Below are 12,601 nucleotides of genomic sequence, written 5' to 3'. Positions count from 1 at the left end.
GCTGTAATTGCCATAAAAGCTGTGATCTCCCTCCCCATGCGCAGTTGATGTCTTAATGTGACTCAGGCAGCGCTCCTGCAACTGTTAAATAAATGCAAGAGTGACCTCTGCTGTTGAGTTGGGAGAATCACAAGCATTATGATCTGGTTCTGACACCAATTTGAGATTGCGGTTGTGAGATGCAGTATTATTGACTGCCTGCCTGAGAAATGTTCATCTGAGAGAAGTGAAATGGAAATCTAACAATCTCACTCGGCTGCCCCCCAGGGTTAGCCCAGTGATACGCAGTCTGTCCATGGAAGTCTGTGTTCAACAAGCAGTTTTCTCTTTTAAAATACCAATTTGATATACAGTACATGTACAATGTCACAAAAACATGACTGCCTTCAATGTGAAGTTCTAAGATGACTTGTGGTAGGTTTATTATTTTAATTTACAGACAATGTTCCTTAGTCTGACGTTGGTGTAGGATCAGACAAATTGTTTTTGTTCATTATCCTGACAGGTCTGCAGACCATGATTAATGTAAAATCAATAAACAATTATGATTACAACGTAATTGCTGTGTTTGTCATAGTCAGTCAGGTTTTTTGTACAGTCGGCTATTCGTGTGATAAATCAATTTAACTGTGGCATTATCCATGGTTGAGCAACATGCTAATTAATGCAGTAATTAGTGAAGTAACAGTACTGTACGCGTATACTAATATCATAGTATAGTGATATGGCACATATTGCTGTAGGTGAGTATACAGCAACCCTTGGGGATGAGCATGACCTCAGTGGTGTCAAGGGTAGAGTGTGTTCAGGTGGTCAGTGTTCCTATGGGGTACAACTGCACAACATAATCTATATTGGTTCAATATATCTCTGTCTGGATCTCCCCTGGCAAATGACAATAGAATAGTGTCTGCTACAGCTGGTGTTCTACCTTACTCTTATCTCTCTGACCTTGATTCTGACAGACAGGCACACACACACACACACACACACACACACACACACACACACACACACACACACACACACACACACACACACACACACACACACACACACACACACACACACACACACACACACACACACACACACACACACACACACACACATACACATACACATACACATACACATACACACACATACACACACATACACATACACATACACATACACATACACATACACATACACATACACACACACACACACACACACACTTGGTGCAGTTTTCTCCTTGTTGGACAGTAGGGTTGAATGGCGGGAACCCGGTTACCGAGATTTACCGACCAAAACCTCTCCCTTTTCCCGGTATAAATAACTGCGAGAAACCGGTCGATTATCCTAAAATATTATAATACATTATTTATATGAGCATGACATGAAATGGAACTGTTAAATTAGACGCGATGTCTAAATCTGGATTCTCAACGGTCTTCTCTCTGGTCACTGCATGATCAATGTTCAGGGTGGGGACCGCCAGCCCATCTCAGTATGTAGACCTATTATCTCATCATGGTAACTTTATTTTATTGTGACAGGTAGACCTACATTTGCTGCAGCATAGCCTATGTTACAGTAATATATAAAGACCGAATGCACATCTAATTTACACATCTCCATCTGGCTTTCGGGGTCACCTTATTTTTTTAATTGCAACAACATATTTTAAAAAATTGCAGCTGCAGAGTTTTAAACACTCATATATAGTTGCTTTAAATCAGTGCATGAGCAAGCACTCTCTCAGCAGTCTTTCTCTCTCTCCATCAATTCCATTCAGATTGCATCCAAAATAGATAGTCCTGTTCAGGTTTGATATATAGGCCTATATATAGATGTCCTAGCCTACCTCGTTCAGGTAATATATTCAATGCAGTATTAGCCTTATACTTAGCTAAAGAATGATGGGTTATGCATAATAAGCTTCTAACTTATAGCCTCTGTATCTTGCGCAATACGCACTCACTTGTGCTCCGTTGGCCTCGCTCTGTATAAAAGGCTCCTTAGCTCTTGGAGTCCCATGCAGAAAAATATAGACTAGAATAGCTTGCTGGACATTATTTTCTTTTAGCAATTATACCAATAGACTATTCGAAGAGCGACCCAAGCTCTTGAGAATAGAACTCATGGGTAGTTTGAAAGAAGAGCGAACGCGCGATGGCGGTTGGCTATAGCAGTTTATTATTCAGACCCATAACCATTCAATCATTTACATTTACATTTACATCATTTAGCAGACGCTCTTATCCAAAGCGACTTACGAATTGGTGCATTCAACTTATGATAGCAAGTGGGACAACCACTTTTATTATTTTTATTTTTTTCGTGAAAGCCTTCTGCATCTCACTCTAGTCCTATGTTATTCAAGCATATTATTGGAATGATGCAGACGAGGACAACAAAATGTATTTCATTTATCTGTTGAAAGCTTGGATGAATGAAGCAACACTAGAGAGAGAAAGAGGAGGAAGGCTAATAACATTATTATGAATAATTCTAATAAAATTAGCTAGCTTACACTTGTAACTTTGTAGGCCGCATGTGCTGCACCAGAATCACATGGTTTGAAAGATGTGCGTTATTCCAGTCCATATAATACAGTATAATACAATACAGTACAGTAATACAGTTTAGCCTACTGGAGCTAGTTTCATTTATTTACCCAAGAGAGCATAGCTACATCTATGTGCTTTTATGTTTTTCTGTTGTGTGTAATGTGCAGTAGCCTATACAGTATATCAAATAGCCTATGTATTGGATAATGGCACAATCATTTGGGCTTTTTTGGGCTTGGCCTCGGTAAATGTCTTTAATGTAGGGCTCATAAAATGTATTTAATCAGGCTCAGGCATCAGGCTTGAATTTTTTATCAAAGCTCTAATCAAATCCAGACATATACCTATTTATATGCTTTATAATGCTTTTGAATGACATTTCTGATATTGGCAGGAAATACTGGTTTACCCGGAAGAAAAGTGATTTATTCTCATGATTGAACATTTGTAAAATACCAGGAAAATATTCAACCTTAGTGGACAGACAGTGCAGTCACTTGGGTAGACAGTGGGGACAGGTTGACAGCCTGGAGTTAGAGAGGAGCAGACACTATGGCAGGTGGGCCCATCAAACACCATCACAGCCTGTCTCATTCCATTAGTGAAGACACAAGGACTGGGACACACACAACCACAGTTGCACAGAAGCACACTCATCTCTCTCACACACACACACACACACATTCACAAATAGACAATTTGTTTGTATAGGTGTAATGGGTGGGAGAGAAGTAATGTCGATAACTATCAAGGCTTAGAGATCTTTATCAGCCCCTCTTGGCAGCCATTTCTCTTCTCCTCAGCAGATGGAGTGATTTAGGAAATGGATGGATGAAGGGAGGGAATGGATTTCTCCTTCCTTGGCCAAAGTTAATCATAAACCTCAATCTGGGGCAAAGCTCTTTTTCAGTTTGATCTTAAGGTTATTTGAATCCCTGGCTGTGACCCCACTCTCCGAGGGTGTCTCAGGGGGAGTGAAATATGCAAAAAACACATTTCCATTTCACACCACACACTTGTACATGCAGTGGAACAGGATAAATATAAGCACCCCCTATTCAACCAGATACACAGGCACACACACACACCAGCCAGGTCAGCCGTGATACAAATCAGTATTAGACGTCCATCATGTCTGAGGACATTGGTAGATGACGTGGAAACTGGCCACTAGGGGCAACAGTGAATTCTGTTACCTTCAAGTATGTTTCAGTTGATGCCTAAAGTTACCCCTAACCTTAACAATTCAGAGTTAATGCCTAAACTTAACCTTAAACAGTTCAATGAACGTCTAAGTCTGACATGAGACTGTGAGAGCTTGTTGCACACACGCACCCGCACACGCACACGCACACACGCACACACACACACACACACACACACACACACACACACACGCATAAGTGACACCCCCCTCACACCTCCTCCTATCTGTCCTGTGGGCAGGACTGGGGCACTCATCACAGGAGGTGTCAACCCTGCTGTCAGATTGTCACCTCCAGTTGTCACCAGGGAGTGACACAGTGTGACATAGTGGTCCTGGGTGGGGACTGTGGTGACATGGTGATAGACATCTAGCTTGGCCTCAGATGATCCAAGATATTGATCTGGACCTAGATACACAGCATGTCTTTAGTGATGGATGACTTCCAGGACATTGGCCAATGGTAGGCAGCCTTTACATCTTAACATCTGAATAATAATTATTGGTAATTAACTTTTTTGTTCCTTCCACAGATCATGCTGAAGATCTGAGGTTCTATCTCATCCACATGACTGAGGTAAGCAATTTGTGTATGTGTGTGTGTGTGTGTGTGTGTGTGTGTGTGTGCCTCAGAGGGGCCATGGACTCCAGTGGAAATCACATTACAGGGCAGACATAAGGGCTGGCTCAGAGTTCTAATGAGAATGGACCTCTCTCTCTCTCTCTCTCTCTCTCTCTCTCTCTCTCTCTCTCTCTCTCTCTCTCTCTCTCTCTCTCTCTCTCTCTCTCTCTCTCTCTCTCTCTCTCTCTCACTCTCTCTCTCTCTCACTCCTGTTTATTCTCCCCCTCTTTCTGTCACACTGAGTATCATCCCAAACCAAAGCACTGATGTCATTACTTTACAGACACAATACTAACCACAAACATAAATAGTACTGACACTATACATATGCTACTAATACAAAACGACTCTCTCTCTCTCTCTCTCTCTCTCTCTCTCTCTCTCTCTCTCTCTCTCTCTCTCTCTCTCTCTCGCTCTCTCTCCTTCTACTCCTCCTCATCTCCATCTTTCCCCATCCACTTGTTCATGATCAACTGCCCTTGTCTGCCATGTTGGTAAACTTTTAAAAAATCGGACTCCTCCCTAAAACCTTGTTTTCTCTGTAGTGACCAACTGTGAATAATACATGTGACATCTTCATCCCATTGCCCCGTTCTCCTTTCAAATGTGCTATGTAACCTAATTACAAGCGTATGGATCTTTAACAGCTCACGGCTTTATATAAAAACCGCCCAGACAGGGTAGCACTGTTTGGTATCTGCCCACTGGCAATGGTAAGAAGAAGGGAAAAAGCTCCAATATTCCGCCATGTCTAATTAAGATGGTTATAAATAGCAACTGTTACGCAAGTGAGGAGGGAGGAGCCGCCCATGGCTGGTGTGAGGAGTGAGAATGGTGCTTTTTGTAGACTGTGGTGTAGATGGACTCACACACACACACACACACACGCACGCACGCACGCACACACACACAAACAAACAAACAAACAGATCTTGTGGGTTAGGTCTTGTGATGGGATGTCTGCTCCACTCTCTCCAGCCATTATGAAAGGAAATAAATGTGTGTGTCTGTTGTGTGTCTGTGTGTGAATGTGTGTGTGTGAATTTGTGTGCGTGTGTGCGCGTGAGTGTGTCTCAAACACGCACATGGGCAAGACATCATCATAAAACACATAATTCATTCAGCCTCAGTATCCCATCAAACCTAATCCTTCAGTCCACGCCTCCCTCTTAGCAGCAGCCCTGCAACAGGATGGCTTACACACACACACACACACACACACACACACACACACACACACACACACACACACACACACACACACACACACACACACACACACACACACACACACACACACACACACAAACACACTCACACACTCTCACACACTGCACAGTCACACACTGCACAGTCATCCATCATACCTAATTCATCTGTCATCACTTTCCTCTTGATCATTTTCTACCTGAAGGAACCAAGCATGCCACCTAAAACATTGCATGTATTTACAGATCCAAAGTCAGATACTGAGTTCCCATTCAGTTGAGTTTCAGTGCTGAGTTGAGTATGTATAGCACTCATACACACGCTGGGACTAAATAATGTTGTTAAACCCCTCTCATGGTTGATCCCCTACTTGATGAGAGGGACCCTGATGTAGGGTGACTTGTAGCCCCAGTAAGCAGCCCCTAGGCCAGCCCCAGCCCCAGCCCCAGCTACACTCCCTATCCATCACCTGGTGCGGACAACTTTTCCATAGAGTGGTTGGCTCTCTAGTCATTGTTTTGGGAACTCTTTGGCTTTGAAATCTGTGAGAGGTGATTAGAGGAATGTCCTCAGGGAAGGAAGAGGGGGAGAGAGGGAAGAGAGATGGTAGAGAGGGAAGGAGGAGGGGGAGAGAGGGAAGGGGGAGCGAGGGAAGGAAGAGGGGCAACAGTGAGCACTGTTACCTTCAAATTGGTTTCAGTTTTTCTAGGGAATTGTGGATGGGGATGGTGGAGGTGGATGGGCGTAAGCATCTGCCTCTGATTCCAAAGGTTGCAAGTTTGAACCCAGAGATAGAAAGTTGTTTTACCCTTACCTTAACCATTCGGAGTTAACACCTAACCTTAAGAATTTGGAGTTAATGCCTGAACTTAACCTTAAACACTTCAAAATTTGACGTTTGGAACAACTTTGACATTTGACATTTGAGATGCATGGATGAATGTCTAATTCTGACGTGAGACTGTGAGAGCTGGTAGTGTGTTTGTGTGAGTGCATGTACTGTATGTGCAAGCTTGTGTATCATATTCAGGTTTGCCCTGTCTAATGGCTGTATTACAGTGTGTGTGTGTGTTTTGCTGAATGTGTGTGCATGTAAGAATGTAAGTAGTGTAATGTAATATAGTCTAATTAGATTGTTCCTCTCTGGCCTCTGTGCTGTGCAGCAATGGTAGCGTGAGTCCTATCTACAGCCCCTGGTCAGGGTCACAGAGTGTATGTGTGTGTTTCAACGGCATGTAATGCGATTCATCGTTTCCCTGCTCAGCTGAAATGACAGTGTGATCTCTCCACAGCCCTGGGAAATGGACACACACTCACACAATCGCACACTCTTACACACACACACACACACACACACACACACACACACACACACACACACACACACACACACACACACACACACACACACACACACACCCACACACACACACACACACATACACACTAATAGACTGTACCAACAAACGGATTACAAGCAGGCAGGTCAAATGTATGTTTCTCCTTCTTCTCTTCCATTCATCACATAACATAGGAATGCAGAGCATAAGGTCTCTAATCATGTCCAGTCTATCTCCCTGGGGCTGTATCATATTCATACACATATGTGTCCACATCCAGAGGTGAATATGTCCAACAATAAAAATGCTCTGGTCTACTTTCTCACATGCACACACTTCTCAAAGCATAATGTATGATCTGGAGGCCAGGGTAAAAAGGTGGAGAGGCTTTGGTTTCTGTTTTCTATGCTTTATGACAGGACAGTATAACAGTACAGTATGACAGTACAGTATGACAGTGCAGTATGACAGGACAGTATGACAGTACAGTATGACAGTGCAGCATGACAGTGGAGTATGACAGTACAGTATGATAGTGTAGTATGACAGTGCAGTATGACAGTACAGTAGGATACAGTGTCTGGACATCTTTATAATTTCAACAATTCACTGCACTTTTGATGATTGTGTTGAGGAAACAATTGGAGGAGAATGCTAGCTACAGTGTATGATCAAATTGGTTGCAGTTGAGGGATTCAGCTCGTTATTGTTAGTGCTGTGATCTGTGTGTGTGTGTGTGTGTGTGTGTGTGTGTGTGTCTGTGTGTGTGTGTGTGTGTGTGTGTGTGTGTGTGTGTGTGTGTGTGTGTGTGTGTGTGTGTGTGTGTGTGTGTGTGTGTGTGTGTGATCAAAGAGGATGAAATCTAAAGTCAAACTCTAGCCATATCACATAATCAACTGAATACATTACTATGCCTCTCCACTTACCTAAACTATCTATGTAGCCATTATTATTATTATTTTGTGTGTGTGTGTGTGTGTGTGTGTGTGTGTGTGTGTGTGTGTGTCCACAAGAATAGTAAACAAACAAAAATTTTACCGACTGGGGACATTTTGTTGGTCCCCACAAGGTCAAATGCTATTTCTAGTGGGTTTAGGGTTAACGTTAGAATTATAATAATAATAATAATAATAATATAATATGCCATTTAGCAGACGCTTTTATCCAAAGCGACTAACAGTCATGCGTGCATACATTTTTACGTATGGGTGGTCCCGGGGATCGAACCCACTACCTTGGCGTTACAAGCGCCGTGCTCTACCAGCTGAGCTACAGAGGACCACAGAATTAGTGTTAGGGTTAGAAGTAGGTTTAGGTTTAGGGTTAGGGTTAGAAGTAGGTTTAGGGTTAGGGTTAGGAGGTAGGGTTAGTTTTAGGGTTAGGGTTAGGAGCTAGGGTTAGGTTTAGGGTTAGGGTTAAGGTTAGGTTTTTGGGTTAAGGTTAGGGTTAGGGTTAAGTTTAGGGTTGGGGTTAGGGTAAGAGTACGGGTTAGGGTTAGGGTTAGGAAAAATAGGATTTTGAATGGGATTGAATTGTTTATCCCCACAAGGTTAGCTGTACAAGACTCTGTGTTTGTGTATGTGTGTATGTGTGTTTATGTGTGTGTCTGTGTGTGTCTGTGTCTGTGTGTGTGTGATCAAAGAGGATGAAATCTAAAGTCAAACTCTAGCCACATTACATAATCAACTGAGTACATTACTATGCCTCTCCACTTACCTAAACTATCTATGTAGCCATTTGTGTGTGTGTTTTTTTGTGTCTGTGTGTGTGCGTGTGTGTGCGCGTGTGTGTGTGTGTGTGTGTGTGTGTGTGTGTGTGTGTGTGTGTGTGTCCCTGGTTGTGTAAGGTGGGTGACATAAGCAGGACAGTCACACAGTGTGTTTGCGCAAGAAGTGGCAAGGAGCACATCCATTTGCTCATACACACAGAAACACACACACACACACACACACACTTCTCTGCACTATGCTTTCCGAATCCAAGCACACACACCACGCTACATATTATGCGTACATACACATAACTATACACAGTTTCCTTTGAGTCACACAATATGCTTCACACACTCCTACACTGTAAATTGTACACCACTGAGCAGAGGGCAATGATACACACCAGTCTGAAATAATGTTGAGGAAAGGTAAGTTGGTTTTGAGATCTATATGTTGTTTGTGAATACGCTTGTCTTAAGTATGTTTGTTAGTATTGTCTGTGTGGGATGGTTATGCAATGATTGCTTTATTCTGTTCCCGTAGGTATTGCTGTCATGTACATTTTGGGAGCAACATTGTATTAGTTTGCAGAAGAGGCAGAGGTCTTAGCTTGAATTGGCTGAGTACTCTGATTCTGCAGGAGAGAGGTGAACAAGTCTTGCTATTTGTTGGCATTGACAATGTTATCTCAGACACCTCTACTTTACCTCTCACAGTCTTATCCTCTACCACAGGGATGGGCAACTGGCGGCCATTTTGAAGGCTCAGGGATTAATCCCCCCTTTTCCAACAGTCTTGAAAGAGTTCCCACATATGCTGAGAACTTGTTGGCTACTTATCACTCTGCCGTCCGACTCATCCCAAACCATCTCAATTGGGTTGAGGTCAGGGGATTGTGGAAGCCAGGTCATCTGATGCAGCACTCCATCACTCTCCTTCTTGGTAAAATAGCCCTTACACAGCCTGGAGGTGTGTTGGGTCATTGTCCTGTTGAAAAACAAATGATAGTCCCACTAAGCCCAATTCAGATGGGATGGTGTATCGATGCAAAATGCTGTGGTAGCCATGCTGGTTAAGTGTGCATTGAATTCTAAATAAATCACAGACAGTGTCACCAGCAAAGCACCCCCACACCATAACACCTCCTCCTCCATGCTTTAAAGTGGGAACCACACATGCGGAGATCATCCGTTCATCCACACCGCATCTCACAAAGACACGGCGGTTTGAACCAAAAATCTCCAGTTATGACTCCAGACTAAAGGACACATTTCCACTGGTCAAATGTCCATTGCTCGTTTTTTTGGCCCAAGCAGGTCTCTTCTTCTTATTGGTGTTCTTTAGTATTGGTTTCTTTGCAGCAATTCAACCATGAAGGCCTGATTCACACAGTCCCCCCTGAACAGTTGATGTTGAGATGTGTCTGTTACTTGAACTCTGTGAAGCATTTATTTGGGCTGCAATTTCTGAGGCTGGCAACTCCAATGAACTTATCCTCTGCAGCAGAGGTAACTGTGGGACTTCCATTCCTGTGGCGGTCCTCATGAGAGCCAGTTCCATCATGGCACTTGATGGTTTTTGCGACTGCACTTGAAAAAACTTTCAAAGTTCTTGACATTTTCCGTATTGACTGACCTTCATGTCTTAAAGTAATGATGGATTGTCGTTTCTCTTTGCTTATTTGAGCTGTTCTTGCCATAATATCGACTTGGTCTTTTACCAAATAGGGCTATCTTTTGTATACCCCCCCTACCTTGTCACAACACAACTGATTGGCTCAAACGCATTAAGACCTAAATATATTCCACAAATTAACTTTTAAGAAGGCACACCTGTTAATTGAAATGCATTCCAGGTGACTACCTCATGAAACTGGTTGAGTGAATGCCAAGAGTGTGCAAAGCTGTCATCAAGGCAAAGGGAGGCTATTTCAAGAATCTCAAATATCAAATATATTTTGAGTTGTTTAACACTTTTTTGGTTACTACTTGATTCCATATGTGTTATTTCATAGTTTTGATGTCTTCACTATTATTCTACAATATAGAAAATAGTAAAACATATAGAAAACCCTTGAATGAGTAGCTGTGTCCAAACTTTTGACTGGTAGTATATTACTTAATTTTCTTAGGAACTCAGTCGGGGTCTCAACTTAATGTTGTGAGTTAGAATAGTAGAATACACAAGGTGCAATTTCGAAAAATGTGGCTGTGCCAGAGCAGTTTTTTTCTTGTTATGTCAGTCACTGATAGTCAGTCAATTAGCCCATGTCAGCTAACATTTTTTTGATTGCTAAGTTAGTTTATCATCCAGCTTTCTAAAGTTGTTATCATGGTCAAATTACTGGCCTCGGGGGCCCCATTGATTTTGTTAGTCAGTCTCACTCAGATGTCATATTAAAAACTGCAAACATTGCTCTCCCCCCTGTGGCAAAATATGGGTAGAATTGCAGGAAATGAACTGTAAAACAGCTCATTTTCCTTTCCGCCCTATGGCAAAATGAGTAGAATTGCATGACATTTGTTATAAAATGGCTAAATCTTCTCTCCGCCCCATGGCAAAATGTGTAGAATTGAACAAAATTGGATATGGGTACGCAGACCCGTGAGCAACTGTGGCCTGCATGATTAGTTCAGAATTTTTTGGTGGCTCCCACCCACATCAATGTTGCCCATCCCTGCTCTACCACTTTCTCCTTATCCTCTTATTCAGTGAGGCTGAGTGTATGACCTCTCCGTCCCCTCTACTGAGTCCAGGTCCCCTCAGACCCCCCTGTCTAGAGGACATCCTATTTTAGCAGCCGCTCCAAAAGGAACCAATCTAACCCAGATTCACATAGGAGACTGGGAAATGTGTGTGTGTTTGTGTGTGTGTGTGTGTTTGGAAAGTGTCAAGTGTGTGTGAGCGAGAAAAAGCGAGGGAAAGCAAGAACGTGTTAGAGTCGGAGGGGTACGAGACAGATTAAGAGAAGCTCTGAACAAATTTACTAGGCTGAATTATCCTACCTTGACCTTGTGCGTTGTGGTTCTCAACCGGGTCACCATGGGTAACCTAGCAGACCGGGTTGGGACCAAGACGAGGTTCATCAGGGGTGCAGACTCCCTCCAGAAGCACCTGCTCTCTGACTGCACAGACGTGAGTGTATCTGGTCAACACTTCTGCTTAGTCTGTGTTCGAGAGACTAGTTTATAGTGAGGAAACTTTTGTTTTGATTGTAGGTTCAATAAAGGTTGATTAGGGGTTATGCTCTTTGACTGTAAATAATAGAGTGTCTCTGGTCAATGGTTCTGCTCAGGCTGCGTTTCAGAGCGTCTAGAGGAAACTGTATTGGCGACGATAATATGGTTTCATCAATAGCTGCGTTGGTGAAGGATGATGAACTAGTGGTGTGCTCTTTACCTGTTTGAGTTGTACATGTCCACGTAAGGTGGTTTGATGAAGTTGTTCAAAGGTAGTTTTAGTAGCCTCCCACCCTCTTCTTCTCTCATGACGACAGACTGTGTGGGGTTTAGTTCACATTGTCAACCCCATAAAATGTTAATATCCATCATACTTAAACTACAGGTTGGTGTTCTGAATTGCCTGTGAAGTGGAAAGCTAATTATAACTATAGATGAGATACAGATGATATTCTGCTATGCACTGTACATACAGAACTATAGATAATTTTGTCCCTTGTGTGCTCAGTTGGATGTTGTCTATAGAGGACAAGCAGTGAGGTAGGGTTGGGTAGGTTACTTTCTAAATGTAATATGGTACAGTTACTAGTTACCTGTCTGAATTTTGTATCAGTAATGTAACTTTTGAATTACCCAAAACCAGTATTGTGACCTGATTACTTTCTGTTACTTTTGGATTACTTTCCCTTTAAGAGGTATTAGAAGAAGACAAAAAGGATCCATCAATCACATTTGGTGTGTCAACATAGTGGTCTCTGACTTGTCTTCAGACTCACT

The 12,601-nt window shown here is 42.6% G+C and overlaps 1 protein-coding gene across 4 annotated transcripts in view; it reads left to right on the top strand.

The window, feature by feature from the left end:
* Positions 1-12,601, top strand: part of LOC121582493 (regulator of G-protein signaling 3) — a 211,445-nt gene that overhangs the window by 40,616 nt on the left and 158,228 nt on the right. For all 4 annotated transcript variants that reach the window (XM_041898312.2, XM_041898313.2, XM_045225117.1 and 1 more), the window contains one exon: positions 4,296-4,339. In XM_041898312.2, coding sequence (XP_041754246.1) covers positions 4,296-4,339 — 44 coding nt within the window. The remainder of the gene's footprint in view (positions 1-4,295; positions 4,340-12,601) is intronic.

Source organism: Coregonus clupeaformis, chromosome 15 (genome assembly GCF_020615455.1).
Source record: "Coregonus clupeaformis isolate EN_2021a chromosome 15, ASM2061545v1, whole genome shotgun sequence".
NCBI classification, from domain to species: domain Eukaryota; kingdom Metazoa; phylum Chordata; class Actinopteri; order Salmoniformes; family Salmonidae; genus Coregonus; species Coregonus clupeaformis.
Note: the sequence above shows the minus strand (reverse complement) of the source record. Positions and strands in the feature narration are given on the sequence as shown.